The sequence below is a fragment of the Telopea speciosissima genome, chromosome 10, assembly GCF_018873765.1.
Source record: "Telopea speciosissima isolate NSW1024214 ecotype Mountain lineage chromosome 10, Tspe_v1, whole genome shotgun sequence".
Classification (NCBI taxonomy): Eukaryota; Viridiplantae; Streptophyta; class Magnoliopsida; order Proteales; family Proteaceae; genus Telopea; species Telopea speciosissima.
Genome location: NC_057925.1, coordinates 1,114,260 through 1,128,892, shown reverse-complemented (window position 1 = coordinate 1,128,892; position 14,633 = coordinate 1,114,260). Strand labels below are relative to the sequence as shown.

Here is a 14,633-nt window from a genome sequence, read left to right as displayed (position 1 = left end):
GCTTCCAAACTGCATAGGATTTTTGAGATCAATATTTACCGATGCCAATTCATATCAAATTGAAAATTGAAAATGATTGAATACAAATATGACTGCCCCACCTCTCATAAAATGAAAATTTCCATCCTTATTAAATCCTTTTGCGTATGATCTCATTGGGCCCAAGCTGGTGCAGGGGCCATGTAGGATCGCAGCCTAGAAGCGATCCCCCTCCCTTAAAAGATACACGTCCTGCCAAAAAATTTTGAACCTACAGTAGTACAATATTAGTGAATTTGATCAATTTATTCCAAAGCTAATTTGGTCAATACATATAGGAGAAAGTGTAAACAAACTCGATATGAGGTCACTAAGATTAAAAGCATCTCAGTCGAAGTTGATGGTGATCTGTAGTGTGGACCCCTACAGAGAGACCAGAGGGAAGCCCAAAACCATTCAGCCAGCCTATGAGGGAGTCGGTGGTGGGGACCCACACCCTTACTACTTTTTCGCTGTTCTTTTGATTTGAAATAGAATCTTTCCTTTAACGGGGGGTGGTCAGCCGGTGGTGGAGTTGATAAAACTTAAGAAACCAAAGTCTTTACCGGCAGTGGGCCACCACGTTTGATACCGGCGATGGTTTCCCCGGCGACCATTCACACGAGAAAAAGGTCCCAGCAGGTGGGTCAGGTGTGAGACAAAGTGTTATTAGTCTGCATTATTACTGTTCATTAGGAGGCTTTGGTAAGCATTTCTTTTCCTTTTAAGTACTCGTATTGTAATTATAGTTCTTTGTGGGTGGGTGATGTGTGACACCATTCTTTTTCTCTCTCCTTGACGTGGAAGTTACCTATACGTGTCCATATTCTTTTGATCATACTTGTAGTTGCAAAGGTTTTTTTTTAGATGGTCTGCCGGGTAAGTTTTCTATCAACTGCTCTTGCATCTTTTGTGAGGCATTTTGTAGGAGGGTGTAACCCAAAACCTTATACATCAAATTAAAGGTATCAAAAACAAAATTGAAATGGTCCAATTATCCCAACAAACCCAAATTCAATTGAACTGATTTCTTATTGGGTTGGCATCGGTTTGAAATATTTTGAAAATTGGACCATATTAGAAGTCGGAACAATCAAAATCGAAAATCGGAATGAAACCAATGCGAATCCGGTACAAACCCAGAAATCAAAAGAAAAAAATAAAAATCATGTTTTTTCATCATTAATTATGGGAAGAAGAACGTTGCCTGGTTGTGTGGCCCTTTTGCTAGGGAGATGCGAAAGGGCATCAAGAGGGGGATTTTTCATTTTGTAGGGGTAAGAGGCAGTCATTTCAGGGTGGTTGTGTCTAGCGCAAGTTACATTCGACCATGTTCTTTTTCCCATTATTTATAACACACACGGTAAACTAAACCCGATATCAAATGGATAAAAATAAAAAAAAACTCAAGTAACTAACAATCGAATCGAAATGAAATTGAGCATTCACTTATTGGACCACACCCAAATACAATGGGGGGGGGAAATGACCACCCTGCCCCCATAAATGGTGGAATTTCTGCTTCCCCCAATGTGTCAGTGCGTGCTCTCATTGACTACCGTGCACACATGGTCCTGCGCTCCTATGTAAAGAAAGGTTCCCCAAAAATTTAATTATACAGATTCCAATGATTTATTTACAAATAAATAAATAAATAAAAAGGTTGTATTTGATGAAAAGGTCGAGTGTATTATCCCCTAACACATGTCGTGGTCAATAATACCTACTTTTTTTTTTTTTTCTTACATTCCAAATATATTCTAGTTGGTATCTTTTTGGGGCTCAAATTTTGTGGTTGTTTGGACCTTATCAAGTATCTATCAAATAGATTCCATTCTAATCCCATTTCCCCATTTGAAGATATAAAAGCTTTTAAACTGGTTGGTTGAAAATTAAAATTCTATAACTTTAAGGGCAGGGGGAGAATAGTAAGTCCTAATATGAAAGCTAGATCATACAATTTATATATAGATGCATGGGACCCAATTAAAACTTGATATATATAAACTAAAACTAATCCATGGGGAAGATTTCCCATTTGATAGTAAGTGAGGTAGTAGACCAACAGAGAAATTTGCATGCGAAGCAAAAAATGGTGGATCATCAAGGAGAGGCTTACTTCACCACCCAAATTCAATAGTATTTTGTCGGAATAAATAAAACAAATCATAATTATTGTCATTCATCAATATATATTTTAAATTGGCATGCCATTGTGGAACAAGAATATCTTATTTTTCCACATCACGTTATTTCTTAGAGTCCAATTATTTACATCATCTAATTATGAGTTATTAATCTTTAAATCATTATGATTTCTATCTTATCAAAAAGAAAAATCATTATAATTTCTACATATATTAATAATAAGACCTTAAATTTTGTTAAAAATGTTAAATTTGTTGAGAACAATTTGATGAATAAGCATGATAAAATAAAAACACCTATTTCGTGGATTATAAATTTGAGATGGGCCGGACTACCAAATTTAACATATATTGGTTAGAAATTAGGATTAAAAAACGATTTTAGGGATTTTGAGATGGAGAAGATTGAATAAAAAATAAAGTATTTTTTATATTGTAAAAAGAAAAAACTATAAAAAAATATGATAAACAATTAAAAATAGTATTCAAAACAATTTTGTTTTATAAATTAAACATTTGAGGCCAAAAAAAGACTTGCAAAAAATAAAATACTTTCATTTAATAACAGGAAAAAGATTGTTGTTAGGTTGCATGGCGCTTGCACCTAGACAGAAATGAGAGAAAAATGACAGCTTGGCCCTTGAGAAATATAAAAAATCCACCCTGTTGATGCCTCCCCCCCTCCCGCGCTCATACCTGACACTCTGGCAGCGATACCCATCCTATATTTTAATAGATTTCCCTAAATAGATATAAATCATATAAATACATAATTCATTAAAAAAAAATGGTGGACACCAGATTGATTATAAATATTATTAATTTATTTTAGTAGAGACACGAGGTTGATCAATTCAATCTTACAATTATGACCCAGCAAACCCAATTGTCAAACCGTCCATCTAAACTGAATTTTGACCCTGAGGATTTCAAAATAGAACTTTATTATTTTTTTAATTTGAATAAATGAGATCCAAAGAGTCCATAAAACAGAAACAAGACCTTCTAGTTGCTCATCACAGTTGACTGCAATACTTTGAAATGAACGAAGAAGGCATTCATTCATTCAAAAGTTTGGAAGGCCTGGGAAAATGGGACAGATCTCCCCTCTACCATAGTCTTTGTCTGTGCCGAGTAGAATATCACTGTCACATTGAGGTCATGTACGGTTGAATTTTGTGGGTAGGTAAGTCCCAACCAAAATATTGAGAAGGAAAAAAGAACGCTACCTGGTCGCATGGATGGCGTGGTTCCTGCACCTAGGCATAGGAGTGTGTGAAAAAGCCATTCAACCCCTAATGAAATTGAAAATCCTTTCCAAACCACTGCCTCAGTGCACACTCTCATTAACCCTCCCACGCTGGTGCCGGGGTTACACGACTAGTTACCGTTCTCTCACCCTATCAAAAATATTAGTTAGAAGGACGTTCTTCCCACGTACTTTTGAATGGCATATTGGTAATTCTATTGAAAACTCGAGGTCCAAGCCCTGCCCTCCATACCTCGGGTTGGGCTCGGAGGCTGCAGCCACAACCTCCCCATTGTCCACCCCTAGCTACTCACTGGAGTGGTACTTTCTTATAGAGCTGATCGGCACAAAAATTTGGCCAAAATTACACACCCGGGAGAAGGTGTTAGCTCAGATGGCAAGACAAAAATCTAACAATTAAGAGGTCCTAAGCCTTGGAATATTTCTGGCCTTACCTTCTTGAGCCATCTCTTCTGATGGACAAAAGCTCTTGCTCCATCACTCATGAGCCAACCACGATTTTAGGTATTGGGATCGGTCATAGTCAATACTGATATCTGCCGATACTGTATCGTGGTATCAAAACAGGGAAGGACAAAAGAAAACAGAATAATATTGTACCAGTATTTTAATAGGCAAAAGTGTCTGATGCAACCGATCCATATCAGTATAGGTATCAGGAGTGGTCGTGGCCAATACCAATACTGCATCAGGGTATTGAAATAGGGGAGGACAAAACCAAAACAAAACAACCTTGTATCAGTATTTTAAGGGGCAAAAGTGTTCAACCTGATACGGTCATTCCATATCAGTATCGACAGCAACCGATACTGGTCCTGATAACATGCTCTAGAACCCTGGAGTTAACATCTCCCCTAGCTAAGCCAAAGAATATAGCACCACTGTTATTCCTTGCAATGCATCCACAGCTCCTTATCGGCCCACAAAGGGAACAAACAGTCTATATTTAGGCCCAATCAACCTGAGTCAGAATGAGTCCAACAACACCAAATGGACCTGGGCAGAACAAAGTTATCTCCAATTGATCTATGAGCCTTTTCCAATGGTCATCAATGCTCCAAACAGTCCTGGTGCGCTTGCATCCCTACTTTTGGTCAAGTCGTGACTGGTCTAAAAATGGTTCCACCTGGAACAGATTTTGGGCGTTATTGATTGACAATTCAATTCTTCTAGTTCCAATCCGACAGTCTGATCTAGGATTTGTCAAAAAAACTGATTTCTAAACACTTTCAGGGAGAGGGTTCTCTAAGCAAGCGGCCTAAGAAGCACACCTATGAGGAGAGACAAAACAGTTTTGTATATAGAGGGTAGAGGGGTCATTTCATATGAGGACAAAGATAGGGAGGTTGCTAGTGTACCTTCCGCGGTCAGCTCAGAGAGACTTTTGCCTTACCTTTATTTCAACTTCTAACTCAAGTAATGAGTTTCTTACCCCAAACAAAAAAAAAAAAAAAAAAAACTCAAGTACTGAGTTGGATTAACTCGAACCCTTATCTTTTCCTGCCTTTTTGTTTTGGTAAGCTATCTTTTCCTGCTTTAGGTCCGGCGTTGAGGCACCGTTATGTTTCCACATGTCTTGATTAAATGAGATAAAGACTCACCATTTGATGTATCATAGCTTAAACATTGTCTATGAAATTAACAGAACAGGAAACCAGTGTATGGAAATTTAACATGTTCATTGATGGAAGATGCTGAGTTGGTGCTGGGTTTTACAATCAGATGCAAAACCAAGTCATGAATATAAAAGAAAGAAAAGAATGCTTTTATAAAATAAAATAAAATAAAAATCTTTAACAGAATAGGAAAGCATTGTGCATTAAACTTGAACTCAAACAAGATTCCTGATTCAGATCTTGATGAGAAAACAATGGAAGGAATGGCACCTGGATTCAGTGCAGTTCTGTAAATAAATCCCATGCCCGAAGAGAATGCCACTGGAGATCATGACGCACTGGAAATACATTCTTTCGAACATTTTAAAGCCATGGTAATATTTTCTTCTGACCTCAACTCCTGCAACTCAATTTGGTTGATGTTCACCAACATAAACATGAGGCCACATGTTCAGAGACAAACCACAAAGGAGACTATAAGGACCTGAACATGGAGCCCAAGGGAATTGGAGTTGCTGTCTTCCTGTCCATGCCATAGCTAAAGGGGTACTGAGATGAGCAGAATAAGCAGGTTCACTGAATAACACAAACACAGCCTCGACTACCCTCTCCATCATCATCTGAATCTTCTGATTCACTGGAAAATATACCAAGAAATAGAAGAATATTAAATTGCAACAACCAATACCCCAACAGCATGACAACAAACATTAAGTTAATGAGATTACACAAGAACAAACGTGTTTCTGTATCAGTGAAGGTTTTAATCACGCTAATACATTGTCCACATGACTCCAAGAACCATGTTTACCTTAACCACTTGACCTGGATGACCCTAGTCAATATATATAAAGAAAGATCATTCTTGTTATTCTAAGTTTCTAACCAGGGAGAATATTCCAAGTTTTTCTCTTGAATGGGCAGCGAAGAAAGGTAATTGACAGGATTTAGAGGTAATGGTCCACCAAAGTGGATACTCATCAACTGAACAGTCCAAAATCATGAATAGGTCAGCACAATCTAGCCTGAAAATGCAGAAAGCTCTCATTTCCTGTTTTTAGATTGCATTAGCAAAGTGTTTCTATACACCACACAGAAATACCCACGTAGGTGGCAGAACCAGCCACAAGGGAGCAACTCAATCAAATACATATATTTGTAGCAAGTCCAAAATCCAATCAAAGAACAAGTGGCAAGCAATTCTACAGAAATAATATCAGTAAGATGCAGGATCAACATCCAGTTCAACTAGTCCAAAAGGATTTTCCTGATAGGTGAACGAAAAACCACAACCACTTTATGAGAGTTTCTAACATAAATATCCCCATTGACCCAAGCACCCAGTAGAAGCATCTAATATTATTCTTGGAGAGTAGTTGGTTCTGGTTGACCAGCTCCTTGGGAACAGAAAGACATGATAATGAAATTTTACTAGCTGCATTGGCTCTTCTCTCACACTGTTCCTCAAAATTTCACACCCAAATTTTAATGGCCTTCAAGTCACAAGTGATGAATCATATGCATGGTAGTAGTATGGATAGAGTGCCCCCCCCCCACCCTGCGGCGGGTGCCAAATTCTCTTATGATAAAAAACTGCAGAGTTTTGTGAATCATGTTACCAGATGCTTCAGAATGGCTACTGTACTGTGTTGGATACTATTGAAGATAGTTCCTTTCAAATTCTCAAAGTATCTCTCAGCAGACATGGCAATGAAACAAATGATGTCATACCTTGTAGGAATCTCAGAACCCTTGATCAATGTTCCAATTCTAAGGAGATAACAGATTCCAAAAGATCACAGAGAAACAAATCCAATTAAGGAACATAAGAATATCAAGAGCAGAAATGGCAGTATGCCTAGATTCAAAAAATTTGTTGGGAAATATCTTGGAGAATTCTAGTCTCTAATTACTTCATCAGTAACAATCTTTAGTTTGTAAACTTAATCAAACATAGTTATTCACAATTGCTCAACAGCCATGAAGAAAACCATCCAAAGAGGGCCTGCTTGATGCTTATTGGCTTACAGGGAGAAAGACATTAATCAGTTAAAGCAACATAATTGGTTATTACAAGTAAACCAATGGAATCTCCAAAGTAAAATGCCTATTTCCTAGTTCAGGGGATTTATGCAAAGTTTCAAAATCAAAATATAGACAAAAAAATTAGGCAAGATATTTCCTGGGGTGTCTTTCAATCATGGAACAACGCACCTAGTTCTGCCACTCAGAAGAGTAGAAGAGTAATGCGGCAATTGCTACCGTTGAATATCTAATCTAGGAAATGGCCTGGATTGGTCTTGCGGCAAATTTCAGATTTGAATTTAAACATATATCACCCCATGCATAGGCATACACTCTCATGTATGTCCAAGCATCCTTTTTGTAGTCCAGGATTCTCCCCCATCCAACCTGCCAAGTGGTCGAAATTGGTGCTGACCACAGATTCCATGTTTTTCCAAAGAAATATGTAATATGATGTTCCCCAAACATCAGAGACAGTGCCACTACCTTTACAGGTCCAAAGCCACCAAGTCAAGAACATCAAATGCCCACACGATGGGAACCAGATGACATCATCTCAACCAGATTAAGCAATAAGTATTATGCTTGAGATCCAGACAGTAGGAGAACCAAGCTGATCATTATGACCCTCTCAATTCTCTTTATAGCTCATATCATAAATGATTAGCTAATCATTGAGCATTTAAGCTACTCAGTTCAAACCAGAACCATATCTTCCTCAAATTTAATTCTGAATGTAATGATCTAATTCCCTGGCAGGATCCAGTTCCTTATTCTACAATCTCCCAAATAGATGTATCCCATTCTCACTTGTTCGCACACATGAAACTACTAATACTCAAATAAAAAATAAGAAGCTTTTGAATGGCGAATGGAGATTAGGAACTAAGTAAGAACTGAGAGGGGAGAAGCAAACAGCACAGCTAGTGTTATAGGCATCAGCTCGAGAGAAGAGAGGGACATGAGAACACAAAGCCCTAGCTATTCATTAACTATATTACTATATGCTTAGAATAAGAACGCTTTCCTACCAACTACAAGAAAAGCAGTATACCCAACGATAGGTGTTTTCTGAGGTTAGCAGGCATTAGAAATATCCTAGTCTGCCAAACCCAAAATAATTCAACTAACTAAACCTAAACCTAATACTGTTGGGATGCTAAAAGTACCCATTGTTTAATCAGGATGACCTCTAATTTATGTCAACACAAAAAGTAAAACAGGGGGTGGGTGGGACTAAAGATATCCTGTACTAAACAGCAAAAAATGACCTTTGCATTACCAACCCAACCCATGGTCCAATTAAGGAGGCTCAGTGTTTTGTTCCTTTATAATTTTTTTTTTACAGACTCTGGAGTGAGGCCAAGCTAGATTATAGTTTTGTTGACCATCAAATGTTATATTGGTATCATCAGACCTTCTGGTAGAACCAAAAGAACTGATTAAAAAGATGACTCTCATTAGAAGTACCATGCCATATATCTGTAAGACAAGATCCTTTCAACTACTTCTTTTCCTCTCTTTTATTTTTTTATTGGGGGCGGGGATGGAGTGAGAATGAAGCCAATTCTAGAACTATGAAAAAGTTCAACAGGAATCTTCATTCAGCAAGAATATATTTGCCTAACACAATTTTCTCAATCACTATCCTACAATGTAACTTCTCTAATTTGAATACCTACAAGTTTACTAAGGAATCAACAGTATCATGTCAAATACAATGTTGGATAAGGTGTTAGGATCAATATATATATATATATTCTTCAGAAGTTTCACATTCAAAAATGAAGAATTCAACTTTGATAAATCTATATTACTCCTATAAGTCCAACCATTCACAAAATAAATTGCAGTTCAGACATGCCCCCCGTGTGAAAACAATGTTTATACTCAAATGACCAGTTTTATTAAAATAAAATTTCATGCAGAAGAATTACTCTGACAATACACCAGAAGGTAATCAAACAAGAAAATTAAAAACAATAATTGTCAAAAAGGAAGAAGATTGACCCACCTGGGTTCAAATTCCTCTATCTCAACTAGTTCTTTCCCCAAGAAATCCATCCACTGCACTCTTTTCTTTCCAATCTCTTTTGGAACACCTGGTCCTGAAGACGGCTTCTTAAGACTGCTTTTTGGAAAATTCTCAACTTGATTCCCATCAAAGCTCTCATTCTTTACCTCAAGCCCCTCACCAGATAACTGACCCACAGAATCAGGAACTGAATATAAACGAGGAGGAACATGTGGGGTATCTTCTAATTTCAATGGGGAAGGAGAGAGCAGATGAGAAGGTTTGCAAAAGCAAATGAAAGAAGGGCAGTGGAACTTGCCAAACAAAACCCTCATCAAATTTTCTGGAGAAGGAACAGTTTAAAAGCAACTCATTTCACGCCAGAATAATTCGATCGACCAAATAAAATTAAAAGGCTCCACTAATCGAATAAAAAAAAAATAGGGCCAGAGTCTCTGTTTCTTACTGCATGTCAATTCTCTATTCCTTACAATGAGAAGAAATGGCAGGAAACATTGACCTAGAAGGAAATTCCCAAAGAAATAACTGGAAAACCTAATTGAATTCGTATCCAACTGATAACACTTCATACGATGAGGTCACCAACCATCCAGGAGCAACCAAAAATCATATATTTCCCCTTCAATGAATCCCAACCAAAGCTACAGTTTCCTTCTTTTCTATTTCGGGAAACCCGCCTCCTTTTCAACCCTTGGTAAAGACACCGAAAACAGAATAAGAAACTAATCTGCTGATGAAATAAGAACAGAATCCAAAAAAGATTTCTGGGTTTTCAGGATCTGAGGCGAGGCGATCTCGGACTCTCATGTGATTTCCTCGAAGTGGGTAGCACTCGAATAAGCGCCAAAAATTTATCCCAAAAATTTTCCTTTTCTTCAGTTCTTTATCTAGGGAATTTCTGCCATCTCCTGGTGGAAAATCAAGTCGTCAAATTCCATAGGTGACCATCCTACCCTCCTCCACTTCTATCCTCGGAATCAATTTTACTGTCAAGATCAAACCGAAATGGAAGAATGGGAATTAAGAAGAAGGGAAATCTTCAATCAATATCTGATTAAGGGAAGTACAAAGTTAAAAGCAAATATTAGCTAAAAAGGTTACAGTTCCAACACAAACACAACAGTGGGAGACAAATGCAGCATCTCCTTCTACTTTACTGGGTGACAAAAAGCACTCTCAACAGTAACCTCCGATTAAAAAGTGAAACGTTTTGTCATAGAACATCAAAGCTTCTAAAGCTTTGAGGTGAAACTTGAAAGATTTGAATTTGAAAGTCGCATATCAACCAACAAGATAGTGAGCATAGGGGGAAAGACAAAAACTCGATAGTTAGTTGGCTTCTGATGACGATAATGAAGGATTCAATTGCATCAGATACTTTTGAGCATTAAATGTTTATATAGGACTGGAAACGTCAGGGAGAGCTTAAAGAAAAGAACAAAAGCAGAATATCCTATCATTACCATAGGAATGAAAGAAGAATTTAATTTTATAGATGGCCATGAATATCTTTAAAATGAAAACTTAACAAATGTCATTAAAAAAGACTAAATCGATGGCAAGAGGACATACGATTGTCTCCTGCTCTTCATACTTTGGCCCACCAACTCATCTATCAAGAATTAAAGCTAATTTATATTATCTTTTAGATAAATTGAGGACAGCTCAAAAGTTATTGACCAATGGACAACCAATAGTAGGGTTATAAACCATCTAACTAATTAATATAGAGCTGAAACTAAGAATTGGAAGGTACAAGGCTGGTTAGATGTCCATGGTGGATGGACTTTAATGCCCTCTGGTGTACTGGGTACCCACTTGTATATAGCAAACACAGGCACAGCACATATGTTATCAAGGTTGCAATCCAACGTTGGAGAGTAGTTTTTTTATATCAGTGCTTTACCAGAATATCTAAGCAATAGTATTGCAAGACATTCTTCGGGTTCTCTGTTTTTGAGAATGTAAATCATAAGTAAAAATCTCTTATTTAATATCAGAATTAAATACTATAATCTTTCCCTTCTTATCAATCGAATAATTATCACCTCTAATTTGCAGGCGCCTCCAATTCTTCCAATTACTCTTATAGGGGGGAGTAGCCTGTGAACCCCATCTTGGGCAGTGTTTTCGGGCAAGAGTAGGGTTATTATTTCTGCCCCCCATGTGAGGAATTAGAGGAATTGAAGGGGGCAGCGAATTGGAGGGGATAATGATTCCTTATCAACCACATTTAGTTTCTTTTACTCTTAATAAGTACATTTATCAAACAAAAAAAAAAAAAAAACTGTTAATAAGTACATAGGGGAAGGTGTTCTTTGAGCAAATGGCATTAGGTACACACCAATGAGAAGCGATGAAATGGTTTCATAAATGGGGGCAGAGAGATCATTTCGTGTGACGTGAAAAAAGAGAGAGAAGGTGTTAGTGTACCCTCCACAGGTTCAAACAACCTCTCATATTACATTAATTTCACATAAAGTGAATATTTAGCTGGCTTTCACTTGAGACATGAAACACACCTTAAATGGTTAAGAATAAAAAGATTAAAGACAGAAAAATATGGTATGGTGTGGCACCACTATAGTAAACCACAGAGACTCAATCGACCAGAAAACCACATCCATCACCTACCCCAGTAGTAGGATCATGGAACTAGTTGGTGGTAGTTCTTGAACCCACCATCATCCCACTGGGTTATTCTCTGGTTAGTGCGGACTAAACCCCAGATCCAATTTTAGTTGCAGCCATGTTTTCTATTGTGTACGTATTCCCAACCCAATTGGCCCCTCAACCCTGCAATAATTGAGTTTGAGAGTACTTGAGTGTCGACAGGGAGACCACATTGCATGTATCTATGCAGAGACAGAGAGAGAGAGATTTTTTCACTTTTCCTTTTCCACATTATGGTGAAGAAATGGAGCCAGAGCCTTAAATCATTCCTTTTCCATGTTTGGAACACATGAGCAATTGCTTTGATTGTGGATCCAAAAGGACCACACATTTGTCCTCATCTAATAATAATCGTGAAACGCAAAAGAAGCTTCGCTGCAGCATTATAGATAATGACAAGTCCATAAGACTACAAAGGGGGTAGGGCGTGGGCTCAGAGGTTAAGAACCTTTTCCTATTTATGGACCCTCACTGTCCTTGCCTAATTAATAACCAAAAGCTCGCTATTTCTTTCTTTACTAAGCCGCCACCCCCACCAACCCACCTCCCCTCCGAGTCCGGATCCTCTACTTCTGTCTACTCCTATTTTCGTGTGCATCTTACACAATGGGACATGCAAAGACCGTCTTACCCTCGCCTATGTATAGGGTGCACATGGAAGTAGGGGCAGGCGGAAGTAGAGGATGTCGATGCCCACCCCCACCCTCACCCTCGAATAATTATCACCTCCAATTCCTCTAATAGGGGGGAGTGGACCCCACTTTAGGCAGTGTTTTCGGGCAGGGGGTAGGGTGGTCATTTCTGTCCCCATGTGAGGAATTGGAGGGGACAGCGAATTGGAAGGGATAACGATTCCCCCCTACCCTTAGGAGAAACCAAAATTTTTTTTTTTTTATAATATTCAGATGATGAGGATAGAGCGATGTACGTACCTGACAGTGTCAAATGCTAGGCAGCACCGATAGGCTAATTGGGCTCAATAGGTTAAAGCCTGACACCGGATCAACCGGTTAGTAAATGATCCAGTGTCCGGCCTAGTCAATCATGGAATGGATCAGTAACAGTGTTTGGTTGTAGTCCAATGGGTGTCCGACCAAGATCGATTGACACCGTTAACCAATCATTTATAGTTTGATTAGTCTGTTTAAGCTCAACTAGCCCAATTCTAGCCTACTTAAGATCCTTTTATAACCCGATTGGCCAATTAGCCCAATTATAACCTGATTAGCTTGATTACAATGAGCCCGATTAGAGACCAGTAACTGACCGACAAATAGAAGCATGTCCATACCCTAGCCAACGAGGTCTGATTACCTAAAGTATAGCGGTAACAGTACAAGCCTTAAATTGGTTAGGGGCAATTTGGCCCAACCAAAACCGACCAGGCCTGATCAGTTAACACTCCTCACCCTTGGGATTCTCACCCCTCCCCCCTCTTAAAAAAATAAGGTTCAAGTATACGAATTGGAAACCATCGATTATGGATCGAAGTCTGTTGGAATTGGTGGAAACCCTAGAAATTGAAATTGAGAAGAAATAAAGATTTTGCCAAAAATCTATAATTTTTTTGAAGATTTTTGTTCACTAAACATGGCGATCTTGCTATAATAGGCAAATCTTATTGACCTCAACGCAACAGTAAGGTAGCTCCGTTGCGGGCTTGGGAGACAGCCTCCTCGTGAAGTGGAGGTAATGTTGTGATCATTATGACTCTCTTCAGATCCCGCAATGATAGGAACCTCGTGAACTGAGTACAATTTTTTTTTCTTTTCTAAAAATCATGTGAACACCTATTGTCTGTCATCTCCTCGCAACCTCCCATAGAGCATTGGACCACATTCAAATTTGGGTTTTGGCAGTGTGATGATCACCATTAAAAAAATGGCTGGCCGGTCCTATGCGAGCATTCCAAAAGATGGTCATAAAATGAAGGGATAACTATTCCTGTACACCGATGAACTCTTCTCCTACAAATCTATCGTTATTATTACCCTTTTTTTTTAATGAGATATCGTTATTATTTCCTGATCTCTATTTGTTGGAGTTCCGAAATGTCCTTCACTGTTCCTAGATACCCATCAAAACATAACGATGGGTGTTGGCTGAAAATATTCCTCTTCAACATGAGTAAAGGAAACTCAATAGTATGTTGTGAAATTTCGAGCGAAATGAGCAGAATTTTACAAAATATTTCAATTTTAATCAAAATCGAAACGAAATGACATCAAAATTATAGTGTCAAAATGGATCAAAATTTCATTGAAATATTGCAATTTCGATAGAAATCAAAATGACGTCGAAATCCAATATTTCAAACCTTGATTCCAAGGTGGTACCTAAGGGTGTTAAACGGTTCAGTTTCAGTGTAATCGATTCGGTTCGATTCTATGCAAGGATTTTTAGGTGAAATCAGAATCGGACCATTTATTAAACGGTTTCGTTTATTGAAACCAAAACCATTTACTAAACGGTTTCAATTTCTCGGTTTTGAAACGGTTTCGATTTATCGGCCCTAAATAGTTTTGGTCATAGTTTTAGGTACTTGGTTCCTAAGCGGTTTGCTTGTTTTACACCGAATTTAATGCTTGTTGGATGTACTCAACAAGCCACATTGAAAAGGATATGATTCTAATTTATAAAAACACCAAAATATTCATAGAAACATTGAATACTATTATACTAATGTATTTGAATGAATTCAACCCAATTATTTCATTACAAATTTCACATATTCACTTCTACCAATCCATGTTTGACTCTCATTATTTTCAAATTTAGCAACAACCTATTATATTAAGACACTAATGGTTAATTATTGCCATTACATATAACTAATATTTGTTTCGGTT

General features: G+C 37.9%; 1 protein-coding gene across 1 annotated transcript; it reads right to left on the bottom strand.

Annotated features, from left to right (window-relative positions):
• Positions 1-5,226: 5,226 nt before the first annotated feature.
• Positions 5,227-9,811, bottom strand: LOC122641418. Its single transcript, XM_043834651.1, has 2 exons — positions 9,091-9,811; positions 5,227-5,688 (listed from the first exon to the last, which is right to left on the bottom strand). Exons 1-2 carry the CDS (start codon positions 9,423-9,425, stop codon positions 5,625-5,627), a joined length of 399 nt encoding a protein of 132 aa, XP_043690586.1. The 5' UTR covers positions 9,426-9,811; the 3' UTR covers positions 5,227-5,624.
• Between the last annotated feature and the right edge of the window lie 4,822 nt (positions 9,812-14,633).